We start from the raw sequence: 16,368 nt of genomic DNA on the forward strand, positions 1-16,368 counted from the left end.
TGGGGAGGAGCCAGCTGTCTTGGTACATGTGGGTACCAATGACATAGGAAAATGTGGGAGAGAGGTTCTGGAAGCCAAATTTAGGCTCTTAGGTAGAAAGCTCACATCCAGATCATCTAGGGTAGCATTTTCTGAAATGCTACCCGTTCCACGCTCAGGGCCCACGAGACAGGCAGAGCTCCGGCGTCTCAATGCGTGGATGAGACAATGGTGCAGGTGAGGCGGGTTTTAGATTTGTTAGGAACTGGGTAACATTCTGGGGAAGGGGGAGCCTATTTCGAAAGGATGGGCTCCACCTTAACCAGGGTGGAACCAGGCTGCTGGTATCGGCATTTAAAAAGGAGATAGAGCAGCTTTTAAACTAGAAACGGGGGGGGGGGAAGGCCAACATTTGCACAAAAGCGCATGGTTCTGGATAAGGTATCTTCCAAAGATATCACCACAACAGGGAAGTTAGGGTATTCTGATAGTGAGGTTGCAAAAGAGACCGTAGTAGATCAGGTGTCCTTAAATAAAAATCAGACAAAAGATTGCAAATTAATACTGTCAAGTACTGAGCATGATGTAAATAGGAACAACAAACATACTTTGAAATGTCTATATGCGAATGCCAGAAGCCTAAGAAATAAGATGGGAGAGTTAGAATATATTGCACTAAATGAAAAATTAGATATAATAGGCATCTCTGAGACCTGGTGGAAGAAGGCTAACCAGTGGGACACTGTCATATTGGGGTATAAATTATATCATAGTGATAGGGTGGAGGGGAAGCATTGTATATTAACGAGAGCATTGAACCAAATAGATTAAAAATTCTGCAGGAAACAAAACACTTCTTGGAATCACTGTGGATTGAAATTCCATGTGTAAAGGGGAAAAGGATAGTGATAGGAGTGTACTACTGTCCACCTGGCCAGGATGACCAGACGGATGCAGAAATGTTAAAGGAAATTAGGGACGCAAACAAACTAGGCAACGCAATAATAATGGGTGATTTCAATTACCCCGATATAGACTGGGTAAATGTAACATCGGGGCACGCTAGGGAGGTAAAATTCCTTGATGCTTTATGGAGCAGCTGGTACAGGAGCCGACGAGAGAAGGAAAAATTCTAGACCTAGTCCTTAGTGGAGTGCATGATCTGGTGCAGGAGGTAATGGTGCTGAGGCCGCTTGATAGAAGTAAGTATACGTAGGAAATCAAATACGTTAGCGTTTAACTTTAAAAAAGGAGACTATGATAAAATGAGAAGAACGGTGGAAAAAAAAAAAAAAAAACTTAGAGGAGCGGCTGCGAGGGTCAAAAATTTACATCAGGTGTGGATGCTGTTCAAAAACACCATCCTGGAAGCCCAGGCCAAATACATTCCACTTATTAAAAAAGGAGGACAGAAGATCAAATGACAGCCGGCGTGGTTAAAAAGTGAGGTGAAGGAAGCTATTAGAGCTAAAAGAAAATCCTTCAGAAAATGGAAGAAGGAACCGACTGAAAAGTAGCAAATCTCCTGGACCGGATGGTATTCATCCCAGAGTACTGATAGAACTGAAAAATGAGCTTGTGGAGCTATTATTAGTAATATGTAATTTATTTTGTTTTATTTCTATTGACTAATTTATCCTTAAAATCGAGCGTGGTACCAGAAGATTGGAGAGTGGCCAATGTAACGCCGATTTTTAAAAAAGGTTCCAGAGGAGACCCGGGAAATTATAGACCGGTGAGTCTGACGATGGTGTCGGGCAAAATGGTAGAGACTATTATTAAGAACAAAATTACAGAGCATATTCAAAAGCATGGATTAATGAGACAAAGTCAACACGGATTTAGTGAAGGGAAATCTTGCCACACCAATCTACTACATTTCTTTGAAGGGGTGAACAAACATGTGGATAAAGGTGAGCCGTTTGATATTGTGTATCTGGATTTCCAGAAGGAGTTTGACAAAGTACCTCATGAAAGACTCCAGAGGAAATTGGAGAGTCATGGGATGGAAGGTAGTGTTCTATTGTGGATTAAAAACTGGTTAAAAGATACAAAAACAGAGAGTAGGGTTAAATGGTCAGTATTCTCAATGGAGAAGGGTAGTTAGTGGGGTTCACCAGAGGTCTGTGCTGGGACCGCTGCTTTTTAACGTATTTATAAATGACCTAGAGATGGGAGTAACTAGTGAGGTAATTAAATTTGCTGATGACACAAAGTTATAAAAAAGTTAAATCGCGGGAGGATTGTGAAAAATTACAAGACCACCTTACGAGACTGGGAGACTGGGCATCTAAATGGCAGATTACATTTAATGTGAGCAAGTGCAAAGTGATGTATGTGGGAAAGAGGAACCCGAATAATAGCTACGTCATGCAAGGTTCCACGTTAGGAATCACGGACCAAGAAAGGGATCTAGGTGTCGTCGTTGATGATATGTTGAAACCTTCTGCTCAGTGTGCTGCTGCAGCTAAGAAAGCAAATAGAATGTTAGGTATTATTAGTGAAGGAATGGAAAACAAAAATGAGGATGTTATAATGCCTCCATGGTGCGACCGCACCTCGAATATTGTGTTCAATTCTGGTCGCCGCATCTCAAAAAAGATATTGTGGAATTAGAAAAGGTACAGAGAAGGCCCATGGAAATGATAAATGCCCCCTAGCCCTACTATTTTTGGAAAGCGTGAACAGACGCTTCACATCTACCAGGTCAACTCCACTCATTATTTTATAGACCTCTATCAATATCTCCCCTCAGCTGCCTTTTCTCCAAGCTGAAGAGCCCTAGCTGCTTTAGCCTTTCCTCATAGGGAAGTCGTCCCATCCCCTTTATCATTTTTGTCACCCTTCTCTGCACCTTTTCTATTTCCACTATATCTTTTTTGAGATGCAGCGACCAGAATTGAACACAATATTCGAGGTGCGGTCGCACCATGGAGCGATACAAAGGCATTATAACATCCTCATTTTTGTTTTCCATTCCTTCACTAATAATACCTAACATTCTATTTGCTTTCTTAGCTGCAGCAGCACACTGAGCAGAAGATTTCAACGTATCATCAACGATGACACCTAGATCCCTGTCTTGGTCCGTGACTACTAACGTGGAACCTTGCATGACATAGCTATAAAACCAAAAACTTTACGTAATGATCTTGGCTTTCGCATAGTATTACAAGATTTTTGAATCATCTGTTTCAATGAGGGGGGAGTAGCGTGATCAACAAGACTCTTCCAAAGCACCAAGGAGGCGAGATGAAGTTCTAAGTATGAATGTTGCCTTTCCATTATAGACTTGATCCTGGTTTACAGTTTTACTTTCCCTACACCCCTACTTTTGATTATTTCTTTACAACCAGGTACAGGTCAGCATTTCATTTAACCACTGATTTTTTGACTATTTTGAGTTATATATGTAAATTTGTATCCCACATCTTAAGACGATTAAAATTTTGTTTTCAGTAAAATCTATGTCGTACTTGCAATTTACATCTTTTGTGTTACTCAGATTTTTAAGTACATATGCACATATGAGTTTTATTCATTCACCAAATTTGGGGCCCTGTTTACTAAGCTGTGTTATAGGCGCATTAGCATTTTTAACATGCGTTAACCATGCACGCATCTACAATATAGCCCTAGCAAAAAGATCGTTCGTGCTTACTTGGTAAAGTGGAGAAAAAGCCCTCAGAAACCACTGGTAAAATACCAGAGGTTTGGTGCGTGGTTATGTAATATTCAATATATAACTCACGCAGCGGTTCTATCATTGGGCAAAAAACTCCACAAACCCCGGGCTAAATCTTTAAGCCTCAAAGTTATACTACCAAAGAAGATTGTTCTTCACAGATTGAAGTAGATTCTTTCTTATGTGCTAAACTTTTGAGCCTCTTAAACAAATCAGCATTACAAAAAAAGAGAATAGCATTTAGCTTTCACTTGGATCAAGCACTCTTTGTTGTCCGTTCAACGGGGACCTCCGTTTCACCTAAGAACGGCTTCGTCAGGAACGGAGTGCTCTCTCGTTATGCTGAAAGTTCAGATTGGAGACATTGAATTAGCCCGGGGTTTGTGGAGTTTTTTGCCCTCCCACTCTGTCAGACTGTCAAAGTAATGCTTTGATGTTTCTCTTATATATACTATCTGCTACCACATTTGCTTATTTCCGATCTGACGAAGAAGGGCAACCTTCGAAAGCTAATCAAGAAATGTATTAAGTTATGTCCAATAAAAAAGGTATCATCTTATTTTCTTTTCCATGTTTTCTTTTATTTGATTTCTATTGATAACCTTTAAGAATGGACTAACACGGCTACCACACCTCTCTTGCCCAATGATAGAACCGCTGTGTGAGTTATATATTGAATATTACATAACCACGCACCAAACCTCTGGTATTTTACCAGTGGTTTGAGGGCTTTTTCTCCACTTTACCAAGTAAGCACGATCGATCTTTTTGCTAGAGCTATTTGGTTTGGTATTAGGTTACGATTTTTTGCTCTAGCTATACTGCGTTTGTTCTGCCAGGCTACGCATCTACAATATCCCTATAGGTGCCTTCACAGTTAGTGAACGCGTTAATTGTAGGTGCGTTAAAAATGCTAGCAGGGCTCTTAATTTTTTAAAAGGATATATTTTTATATGTATGTATTCATCAGCTTTTGATAATCTGTTTAACATTTAGTTTTTATCACCTTTTAGTGCAATTTGGTTTTACTTTGCTATTTATATATTTCTATGTGAGACTCCTTGTTAACTTTTTAAATATATTGTGATATCCCCCTTCTCGCTCAGGGTGACCTGCTTCCCACTAAGCAAATTAAACAGGTCTCACCAACTGCATATTTCTCAGGCAACTCTTTATTCCAGCCCCTGGGCACACTTCTTCTAGCTTAATACTTTATACTTTCCTAGATCTTCACACTGAGCCTCCACACACAGATACATGGGCTCAGTACTACACCAATACTTTGGGGACTCTCAACCCCAGGCTTTGCAGCCTGCTTCTCTCAGTACTTTGGACACACAGTCCCCCCTTTGAACACACAGTTCCTTCTCTCAGTACTTTGGACACACAGTCCCCCCTTTGAACCCACAGTTCTGGACACACAGTCCCCTCTTTGAACACACAGTTCCGGACACACAGTCTTTTCTTCTTTGGACACACAGTCCCTCCACTGAACACACAGTTCCTATAGGTACTGAGGACACACAGTCAAACACTAATGCTTTAGGGACTTCTTACCCCAGGATTTTCAGCCTGATGATCTCCTTTGGACACCCCGTCCACCCCAAGTCCATAAGGTTAGCCAGTATCTTTCAGGGGCTCTCTCTTCTTCTGCTGCTAGCTCACTTCCTTTCCTTTCACAACTCAGGTGGGGTATAAAGTGGTTAATTAGCTACACCGGACCCAGCCCATAACCGCCTGCACCTGTGGACCTCCCAGGGCTCTCCCCAGTCCTAGCGACCTCCACCTTCTTCTAGCGCCCTCTAGTGGCCTACACCGTATAGGACACCCTCTTACTTATCACAATAAGTACATATAAGTAATGCCATACTGGGAAAAGACCAAGGGTCCATCGAGCCCAGCATCCTGTCCACGACAGCGGCCAATCCAGGCCAAGGGCACCTGGTGAGCTTCCCAAACGTACAAACATTCTATACATGTTATTCCTGGAATTTTGGATTTTTCCAAGTCCGTTTAGTAGCGGTTTATGGACTTGTCCTTTAGGAAACCGTCCAACCCCTTTTTAAATTCTGCTAAGCTAACCGCCTTCACCACTTTCTCCAGCAACGAATTCCAGAGTTTAATTACACATTGGGTGAAGAAAAGTTTTCTCCGATTTGTTTTAAATTTACTACACTGTAGTTTCATCGCATGCCCCCTAGTCCTAGTATTTTTGGAAAGCGTGAACAGACGCTTCACATCCACCTGTTCCACTCCACTCATTATTTTATATACCTCTATCATGTCTCCCCTCAGCCGTCTCTTCTCCAAGCTGTATAGCCCTAGCCTCCTTAGTCTTTCTTCATAGGGAAGTCGTCCCATCCCCGCTATCATTTTAGTCGCCCTTCGCTGCACCTTTTCCAATTCTACTATATCTTTCTTGAGATGCGGCGACCAGAATTGAACACAATACTCAAGGTGCGGTCGCACCATGGAGCGATACAACGGTATTGTAACATCCTCACACCTGTTTTCCATACCTTTCCTAATAATACCCAACATTCTATTCGCTTTCTTAGCCGCAGCAGCACACTGAGCAGAAGGTTTCAGTGTGTTATCGACGACGACACCCAGATCCCTTTCTTAGTCCGTAACTCCTAACGTGGAACCTTGCATGACGTAGCTATAATTCGGGTTCTTTTTTCCCACATGCATCACCTTGCACTTGCTCACATTAAACATCATCTGCCATTTAGCCGCCCAGTCTCCCAAGGTCCTCTTGTAATTTTTCACAATCCTCCCGTGATTTAACGACTTTGAATAACTTTGTGTCATCAGCAAATTTAATTACCTCGCTAGTTACTCCCATCTCTAAATCATTTATAAATATATTAAAAAGCAGCGGTCCTAGCACAGACCCCTGAGGAACCCCACTAACTTCCCTTCTCCATTGTGAATACTGCCCATTTAACCCCACTCTCTGTTTCCTATCCTTCAACCAGTTTTTAATCCACAATAGGACATTTCCTCCTATCCCATGACCCTCCAATTTCCTCTGTAGCCTTTCATGAGGTACCTTGTCAAACGCCTTTTGAAAATCCAGATACACAATATACATGTAAGTATGTCTCACTCATTTTTAATTCTCCATGTTCATATTTTTTAAGCAAATGTATTTTTATGTATATGTATTTATCAGTTTTCATTGTGATTTTTAGACTCCAGAGGCAGGCACTTTTGCTGAAACAGTGCCATGTCAAGTCATAATACAGAATAAGGTGTATTATTCTTGTTCATCTCACCTCCTTGGTTCTTTGGAAGAGCCATGTTCATCAGGCCATTCCCCTCTCATTGACTCACTTTGTTTGTAGCAGACCCAGTTTCTCCACCTAGGTGGTTGACTTTTGACCCATCTGTTTAACATGATCAGAAAAACTCAGTAGACTATCCACGTCAACTCCTGAAAGTTGTGAAGATTTCTCAAAGACAAAAGAATCGGTTCCTATCTGAAAAATTTGGGGAAAGCTTTGACGATTGTTGGTAATCCTACAGTCTACAAGTCTGACACCATCCTCTAAACTATTCAAAGTAGTGACCCAATGTTGCTTTTGGTGGCTTTTACTATTCTCATGATTCATGGATTTGAATACAAAGCTGCTGAATATATTAACAGATACAAATCTGTTCATAAAATTTGATTACCAATCGCCTCCTTTCAAAATATACCTCGACAATCCATAGGCAGACCTATTAGATCATTTACTGTTATAATTATATTTTTATTTCAGCAGGTTCATGTCAAAATTTGTGATACTAGTACATATGATATTTTTCCTCACATTATTCTATAGAGGTACTATTTTTATGGAAATGTATGCATGATATAACCCCTCATCTTGATGTATTGTTTATTAATATTGTTCTATACTATTTGAAATTAATATTTGTTATATTCCAAAAATAATAAAGTATATGAACTTTAACCCCCCCCCCCCCCCCCACACACACACACAATTATACAAACTTTACAGTCAAGGCATTAGCTTTATTGAACAGTGCGAGAACTCAAGAAGGCTAGGGACAGAGCCAGGACCCTGCAACTCCCCCTTTGTTCCTCCAGGAATCCATCCCTAAACTGAGCATTTGTTCATTTCCATACATTCGCTCCTCAGAAGTCAGGAACAGAGAGCACCAAGCCTCCTTCCATGGTCTGCAGTATCTACATTGACTGGTCTTTTCAAAGAGTTTTCCAGAAGGTGTTCGACTGTCAACACATGTGGCTTCCGCTGCTGGCAAGGGAGTTAAAATGTTCCCAAACAACTCCACTCACAGTAGTACCCAACACTATCCTGCTACTATCCCACCCCTGGACTGCAGAGTGCTAAAAAGAAAATGGAGGTGTAGGAGAGAAGAGGAACTAAGCAAAAATCTGGATACCCCCTCCCCCCAACTCATTCCATGAGCAAAAGAAGAGAAAGTTGTTGACATCACCTTCCAAAAGACCTGGGTTGCCAGAACCAGCCCTAAATGCCCCCACACACAACTCCACACCTGCTCAGCTGGTCATACATTTTACAAAATATATACATATATCAACTCCCCCTCTGCTCAAACTGTGTCCCCAGGACACACACAGGGTAATCGATCTGCAAACGCCAAGATGGACACCAAACGAAGCAGATACGTATGTGGAAAACAATATTTAATTGATATGGATCAATAAAAAATTAACAAGCCCGACACAGGCCGTGTTTCGCCCCACTGGGCTGCATCAGGGGCTAATCGATAGCTATAAAATCATATAGTCTCCACTTGAGTATCTATTTGTTGAAGTCGCAATTAAAATGCACACTTTGACAGATGGCACTTCACAAAAACAAACCTTCTGAAATCGTGAACCGACATATGCCACCATAAAAATATAAATAAAAAAAAGATAAACATTTTGTGACATCTGTCAAAGTGTGCATTTTAATTGCGAGTTCAACAAATAGATTTGTTAATTTTTTATTGATCCATATCAATTAAATATTGTTTTCCACATACGTATCTGCTTCGTTTGGTGTCCTCCCAGGACACACACATGCAGGTCACACACAATTAGGGCACACTTTCCATGAGTATGCAGTCATGAAATGTTATAAAAGCCTTTAGTGCGTGTAGCTTGACAGAATTGCCTCCTTACCTACAGACCTGAAAACAATCGATGAAATAACTAATTTTCGCAAATCTCTGAAGACATATTTCTTCAACAAGGCCTACAAAGAGAACCTATAACCTCATTAATCCACTTCACCAACCCACCCAGCATTGAAAGTCCACCTCTATACTCCACCCCTAATCACTTCCTTCCCTTACTTAATCTCTGTACATCACTTATTGTATCTGATATCCTGGAATGTCAATGTCATAACAAAACTATGTAAGCCACATTGAGCCTGCAAATAGGTGGGAAAATGTGGGATACAAATAAAATAAAAGCCTTTTGTGCCTGTAGCTTGACAGAATTGCCTCCTTAGGATACCTTCCCCCAAGACAGAAACATTAGTCAAATCCAGCCTTCTACTGCTGGGATTCACCAGTCCAGGAAGTGTTTCATGGAGAGAGGGGAAAGTAAGAACCTCAGGGGGTCTTTTACTAAGGCACGCTCACGTTTTTGGTGCACGCTAAACATTACAGACGCCCATAGGAATGCACTGGCGTCTCTAACATTTAGCGTGTGCCCAATTTTAGTGCGCGCCAAAAACGTGAGGGCGCCTTAGTAAAAGACCCCCTGAGCTTTCCCCACAGCTCTCCATTGACATAAAACTTTACTCCCAAAGCCTGCTGTTGCGGTTTAGCCTGTCCGTCTGCTTTAACTGCTCAGCATTTCAAGTCATTTTCAGAAGGGAACCTATTAGAGCTCACAGCGGGGGCAGGACAATAGCCAGTTGCTTTCCACGCCAAAAGGGAACTCCTCAAGAGAGTCTGTTCAGTTTAGGAGAGAACAGAATGTTAGATCAGGAGAGATCAAGTCTCTGTAGACCACCATCTCCTAACTTCACGTCATCAGTCCCTTGTCTCTCACCACGGAAGTCAAACTCTACTAACCCCACATGGCGGACCCTCAACCTCATCACCAAGAGCCTGCCAAATCCGGCAAGATACCTGGCTGGCTCCACGCCTGCAAATCAGGGGCCCCAACACCGGCCAACCTGCCCTGCCCCACCCTGAGGGTTCATTCACACCAAGAAGGCACAAACCAAACTGTTAATTAAAAAAAAGCAACTTTCATTTTGACAGAAAATAAAAACAATCATACCATGACATTAAAGTTCTTCCTTTTCTACTTCCCTAGGGATGTACAGGTAGGGAGAAACCTGTCTGATAAGTTTATCTCCAGCAAAATACAGTCTTTTTCTAACATTAGAAAGTGTTCAATTAAAAAAAAAAATCCAGTGAAGGCACATCTTCTCCAGTGTATCACAGAGATAATGAAGTGCAATCCAGTGCAGGGCATCTTGCGAAGGGTGGGATGCCCATGCCCACAGTCTGTAAGGCCATCCAAGGATGCCACCTCCCTTTGGGATTTGTAGGGCATCTGAAGGTTGCCCTGTCTTCCCCTCCACCACCCCTTTCTTTGGCAAGGGATTTCAGCTGCAATAGAAGTTGCAAAGCAAGGTGAAAGGCACAATGCATGAGAACCAGATAATGGCAAGCTGGCGTGAAGACTGTGCATGGGAGCTTCTTGAACCTTTCACGCTGAAGTAACAATTTTGGTCGGGAGCAAATAGTGAGAACGAAGGCCCCTGTCCATATGGGTGTGCAAAGCAGAGAGAGGGGAGACCAAGCACAGTGAGCAGGCATGCACGTATGTGTTGGGCACAAAACATACAGCGGTGCTTGTGAGATGAGCCATGCACTGCACGGGACCTGCAAGCAAAGCAGAGAGCACGAGATTGACAAATGACATAGGGAATGAAGCATGTGTGTGCTTGTGCATAGAAAAGGGCCCATTCGTGCATGCAGGATCAGCCAAGATGAGGGAACCGTCAAGAGCATCCCACACGACGGGAGTCCATGACAGTGTGAGTGTGCACCAGCTTAGCGGACTCAATAGAGATGTGTGTGTGCCCAGTAGTGTCTGTACAAGTACCTGTGTATTCATTTGAGACTCCAGAAGCATGCACAAGGAAGTGCACACACATGCAAATGACAGTCACACGTGCACAATGCACTGCGTATTGAAGGGGAGAGAGATGGGACAGTCTTTCATTCCCTGGCTGGTCCTTGCTGCATTTTCACACAGGTTTATACAATTTTTAAGTCTCCGAGAGGGTCATGTTGCTTTTGGTTAAAAGAGAGCGTAAAAGAATTCTCTACTAGTCAGGCCGGTGGTCCTGGGACTCTCCGCACAGCGATGCAGAACCACCACCATCACCTTTCCAAGACATGGAAAAAGAAGGGCATCGGTGGAGCTAGTATTTCGTGGGATCTTGCCAGTTGGTTACCCAGTGCTTCTTGGGCTTCCGTGGCACAAGGCTGTCATGACGTTTGTAGCGCTCCTCCCGATGGATTCGGACTGCGTGGTACTTTGGCATCAGCCGGTAGTAATTCGTTCGCTTAAAGAAGCCGCACTGGATGAGGAATTGAGGGGGGGGGGGGAAGGAAACCAAGAAGAAATAACAGAGATTACTGAACCTGTACAGCAAATTGTGGTAAGGAGGGAGGGAAGAGACGGAGACGACAGGGAAAGAAAAGAAAAAACAGAGGCAGCAGTACAAGTCTCTCCAGCATCGATGCAAAGATTCACCATTAAGTCCCTAAGAGGTACCACCACTTTGGACAGAACAGCAGACAGCAAAGGAGACAAATATTTCCGCCCCCACCTCACCAGCTGAAAGGAATATTTTAAGACTCGTGTTCCACAGTGGTTTAAGTCACTCCAGCTTTTGCTCTGGGCTCAATCAGTTTTGTTTGGTCTGCAAAGGCGGAGCTACCGGTTTCTTGTTTGGATAGGCGTGGCCTGTTCTGTTCAAAGCTAAAGCTGGAGCAGCTCAAAGCGGGAGCAAAGCCATGGTTGAAAAACAGAAAAACAGGAGACTCAAGACGCTGGAACAGGAATGTGTTCAGTTAGACAGCGAGACAATCCAGCTCCTCGAAGAAGACGTGACAGGACAGGAAGAAACAGGGAAAGTGTTAAGACAGTAAGGATCCCCCTTCCATTTCATTACCCAGAGGAGGGAGCAGGCCCCCAGCGGGCTCAGCCCTTGGCTAGTAGTCCTCTGTTAGCCGCTCCGTTTCAGACGGCTGGATCTTCATCTCGGCCTTTTGACCTTTAGCCTCATACATAGCTCGTGTGCTCGCTCGCTTGAAAAACCCGCACTACAAGGAAGCAGGTGATACCAGTCAAGGCCAAGCTGGGGAGGGGGATGGGGGCTGTGACTCCAGTAAGGAAGCAGATGATGCCAGCCAGGATTCAGGCTGCAAGACTCGGGAGAGGCTCTGGTACGGAGATATTTCAGACCTTCAGGTAACACACCACGGGTCAAGGTGAACCGTGTGCAAGATCAGCTATTATATGATCTAGCCCAGAGCTACAAACCTTACAGCACTGACCCCTGACCTAAGCATCTGCATCCTCAGCCTGGAAAGAGCCCCCTGCATTAACCCCCCACACCTTCAGCCCCACTATAGGGGACTCTGTACACTGGCACATTACATCAGGCCTGGAAAGATTTCTTCTAACGACCCTCTCCTTTACCATAGAAAGGTTTCCGCATGGTCTGCAGGGGTGGAAAGTGGGGAAGCTGGAGTTGCTCTTACCTTCCACAACAGCAGGATAATGAAACTCAGTAGCAGCACCCCCGCCAAGACTGCTACAATAATCACCCATAGCTCGATCTCGGTCGGCTGCTCCTCAGTCAAGTCCGAATCAATATTTACAAAGAACTAGCCATGGAACAGAGGGAGGGGAAAAAAACAAAAACAAAATTTTATCTGACTAAAAATCTCCCATGTGACACACAAACTGTCCAAAGAATTACCACATGAATACATGCAGTGCTTTTTTTTTTCTAGCAAAAAAGGTGCCGGTACTCAAATGGCAGCCCCCACTTCAGGGATGGGGTGATCACTGAGGGACCCACCCCACAACAGCCAGGCTCCCTGCAACCAGTCACAGAATCTATGACGAGACAGAATTGTCGTGCGAAGCCTGAGTTCTTTCATCAAAACATGGGGACTGTGGGTCAATTTTAGCAGACAATTAAAAGATGCCGGTACTCAATACCCAGTGGCATACCAAGGGGGGGGGGGGGCGGTGGGGGCGGTCCCCCCCTGGTGCACGCCGCTGGGGGGGTGCTGCACGCCTGTCGGCTCTTCGTTTTCATGCTCCCTCTGCCCTGGAACAGGTTACTTCCTGTTCCGGGGCAGAGGGAGCATGGAAACGAGGAGCCGACAGGCGCGCGGCACACCCCCCCCCTCCCCCAGCGGCGTGTACCCGGGGGGGGGTTCTTTCGCCGGGGGGGGGGGGGGCGCTGCACCCGGGGGGCGGGGCGCATCAGCGATCCGCCCCGGGTGTCAGCGCCCCTAGGAACGCCACTGTCAATACCTCCAAGTACCCCCTCAAAAAAAAACACTGAATATATGGAACAGCGCTTTGGTAGTTTCAGCATGTCCCAACAGTAGGCGCTGTTGGAAACGGGAAGGAGTTCTGGTTTTTCAGAAGAGATTTTTTTTTTGGGGGGGGGGGTGGAGGGGGAAGCCCACAGATGCTGCTGGAGGTGTTGCAAAACAAGCTCATTGTAGGGCCCGTACACTCTTCCAATTCCTGCCTCTCCCAGCAGGAGGCACTTCAGAGAAGGCAACAGGATGCAGTGCCCATCGGGCGCTCACTCAAGTACAAGCAGCGAGGGGTATCAGAAATTAAACACAAGAATGCTAGCTAACCCTGGGGGAGGAAAGGGAGGGGTGAGAGATACAGCTTTCAAAGCCCCACTCAGTGGCAGACCCTGACAGATGCTGTTGGAGCATTCAACAGCTGTGAACTCCCAACTACTTGTTACAAACCACACCAATGTCAACCTACACTCCAGCCTTGGGGAGTCTGAAGATGCTACACGTGGTTAGAGCAACCAGGGAAGCTGGGTTCAAATCCAGCTGCTGCTCCTTGTGATCCTTCATCACCTGAGGTACAAACAGACCATTAACCCTCAGGGACAGGAAAATACCCAGTGCACCTGAATGTACTTACGTAAGTATTCCCACACTGGGACAGACCAAAGGTCCATCAAGCCCAGCATCCTGTTTCCAACAGTGGCCAATCCAGATCACAAACACCTGGGATAAGCATCATTTTATGATGCTTATCCCAGAAATAAGCAGTGGATTTTCCCCTAGCTACTACTGAGAAAGGTGTGAAATAAGTCCAAATAAAGAATAAATGTCCGTGGGATGAAGCCAAGGAGGCACCGGGACTCACCTGCACCGTGTGATTCTTCATGTGAATGCTGGGAAGGTCTGTCTGCAGGTACAACGTTGCTTCCCCATCCACTTTTACCCGATCAAAACTGCTGAAGTCCTGTGGGAGAGAAAGGTAGAATGCAGAAAGGACAGAGAAAACATCTATCCTTAGTATCATAGAGTATACAGAGTAGCAATTATCACAGCAAACAGGACAGGGGGGTTCCTGCAACTCTCAGTGCCAACAGGCAGACACGCTGGATATGGGAAGCCTGTAGTCCTCAGTCTGCTAGCAATAACACATACTGGATATGGGGACTCCATGCTGCTTGGCCTATCAGGGGCAGGGAACACCAGGTCACTGCAGAGCATGCTGGGTATGGGGAGCCCATGCTGCTTGGCCTATCAGAAACACCAGGTCACTACAGAGCACGCTCGGTATAGAGGACCCTATGCTGCTTGACCAATCAGGGACAGGGAACACCAGGTCACTTCAGGGCATGCTGGGTATGGGGACTCCATGCTGCTTGGCCTATCATGGACAGGAAACACCAGGTCACTGCAGAGCATGCTGGGTATGGGGAGCCCATGCTGCTTGGCCTATCAGGAACACCAGGTCACTACAGAGCACGCTCGGTATAGAGGACCCTATGCTGCTTGACCAATCAGGGACAGGGAACACCAGGTCACTTCAGGGCATGCTGGGTATGGGGACTCCATGCTGCTTGGCCTATCAGGGGCAGGGAACACCAGGCCACTGCAGGGCATGCTGGGTATGGGGACCCCATGCTGCTTGGCCTATCAGGAACACCAGGTCACTACAGAGCACGCTCGGTATAGAGGACCCTATGCTGCTTGACCAATCATGGACAGGAAACACCAGGTCACTGCAGAGCATGCTGGGTATGGGGAGCCCATGCTGCTTGGCCTATCAGGGGCAGGGAACACCAGGTCACTGCAAGGCATGCTGGGTATGGGGAGACCTTGACCTCTCAGTAGTAAGACATGTTGGCTGTAGGGCCCTGTGGTCCTTTACCTCTCAGGAATAGGGAACACCAAGCTCTTGTGTTAACACACTGCAGTATTTTGTTACCTCCAGGAAAGTGCTGTTCCAGACATGGGCCCGTACCGTCACTGTGGCCGTCTTCCTCAGGTTCCGCAGTGGGCAGCTGAATTGGACACAGCGTGCAGTCCTCTGGAAGCAGCTCTGGTGAGCAAAGATTTTTTTTAAAATCTTGACATAGGTCTGTCCAGTACCCCAAAAGCCCTCACGAAGACCCACATTTCTATTTTCACTTCCTGTGGGCAAAGAACTGGAGAAGGAACATTCTGGAAATTCCACCACCAGTACTTTTCCCCCCAAACCACCCGTGTCTACAGCTTCTACTCCACAATCAAACTCTCCTTCAGAATTGCCGGGGTAGGTGTCACAGGTCCATTTTACTTACCAGGGAGGTTTCGGACCGAGCTCGCTTGGTTGCTGCCAGAGTCACCACTTCTTGGGCCTGGGTGTTGGCTTCCAGCTCCCGCCTCTTCCGCGACTGCATCTGATTCGAAAGCTTTAACAGAGAAGATACGACATGTAGGACACTGCCAGAACTCTCCAAATCAAATCCAAAGAACAGCAGTGTACTCAGGTGGTGGGGGAAGATGGAGGAAAGCACAAGGCCAGATTAAAAGCAGCTCAGTTGTAGTAACATAGTAAATGACGGCAGAGAGAGACCTGCATGGTCCATCCAGTCTGCCCAACAGTTACACTCATTATCAAATCGTTATTGAACCAACAATCCAAAAATATTACGGCATTTTACTTGCTATGTTCCACTTTACAATGTCTTTCCTTCCCCTACTGAGATATAAAGGACCTGCATTCATAGCATACGAGATGAACGTGGCATAAAAAAATATGCATACTTGATCCTGATCTGTCCTTAACAGTTTCAGGGCTCGGACCATAAAAAAAAAAGAAAACTGCCCTGCACTTGAGTTGCCACTGAAGCCCACTCCAGCCCATCCTTATCTGTCTTCCCACGTACGCGACACAGACCATAGAAGTCCATCCGGCATTGGTTTCACTTCCCCATTGCTGGAGCTGTTGTCTAAGCACCACTCTTGCGTATCATGAATGAACTTATAGCTGTTGATGTGTTAGGTACCGTATTTTTTGGACTATAAGACGCACCTAGGTTTTAGAGGAGGGAAATAGGAAAAAATTATTTTTCCTTTTTTCCAACTCTAAAACCTAGGTGCTCCGGTGCGTCTTGTCCGAATCCCGCCCTCCC

General features: G+C 45.2%; 1 protein-coding gene across 1 annotated transcript in view; it reads right to left on the reverse strand.

The window, feature by feature from the left end:
* Window positions 1–9,892: 9,892 nt before the first annotated feature.
* Window positions 9,893–16,368, reverse strand: part of ITGA3 (integrin subunit alpha 3) — a 162,907-nt gene continuing 156,431 nt past the window's right edge. The window contains exons 22-27 of the mRNA XM_030220498.1: window positions 15,535–15,645; window positions 15,180–15,293; window positions 14,106–14,204; window positions 12,449–12,574; window positions 11,857–12,007; window positions 9,893–11,259 (exon numbers count right to left, since the gene is read on the reverse strand). Coding sequence (XP_030076358.1) covers window positions 11,897–12,007; window positions 12,449–12,574; window positions 14,106–14,204; window positions 15,180–15,293; window positions 15,535–15,645 — 561 coding nt within the window. The 3' untranslated portion in view covers window positions 9,893–11,259; window positions 11,857–11,896. The remainder of the gene's footprint in view (window positions 11,260–11,856; window positions 12,008–12,448; window positions 12,575–14,105; window positions 14,205–15,179; window positions 15,294–15,534; window positions 15,646–16,368) is intronic.

This window comes from Microcaecilia unicolor, chromosome 12, assembly GCF_901765095.1.
Source record: "Microcaecilia unicolor chromosome 12, aMicUni1.1, whole genome shotgun sequence".
Taxonomy (NCBI): Eukaryota; Metazoa; Chordata; class Amphibia; order Gymnophiona; family Siphonopidae; genus Microcaecilia; species Microcaecilia unicolor.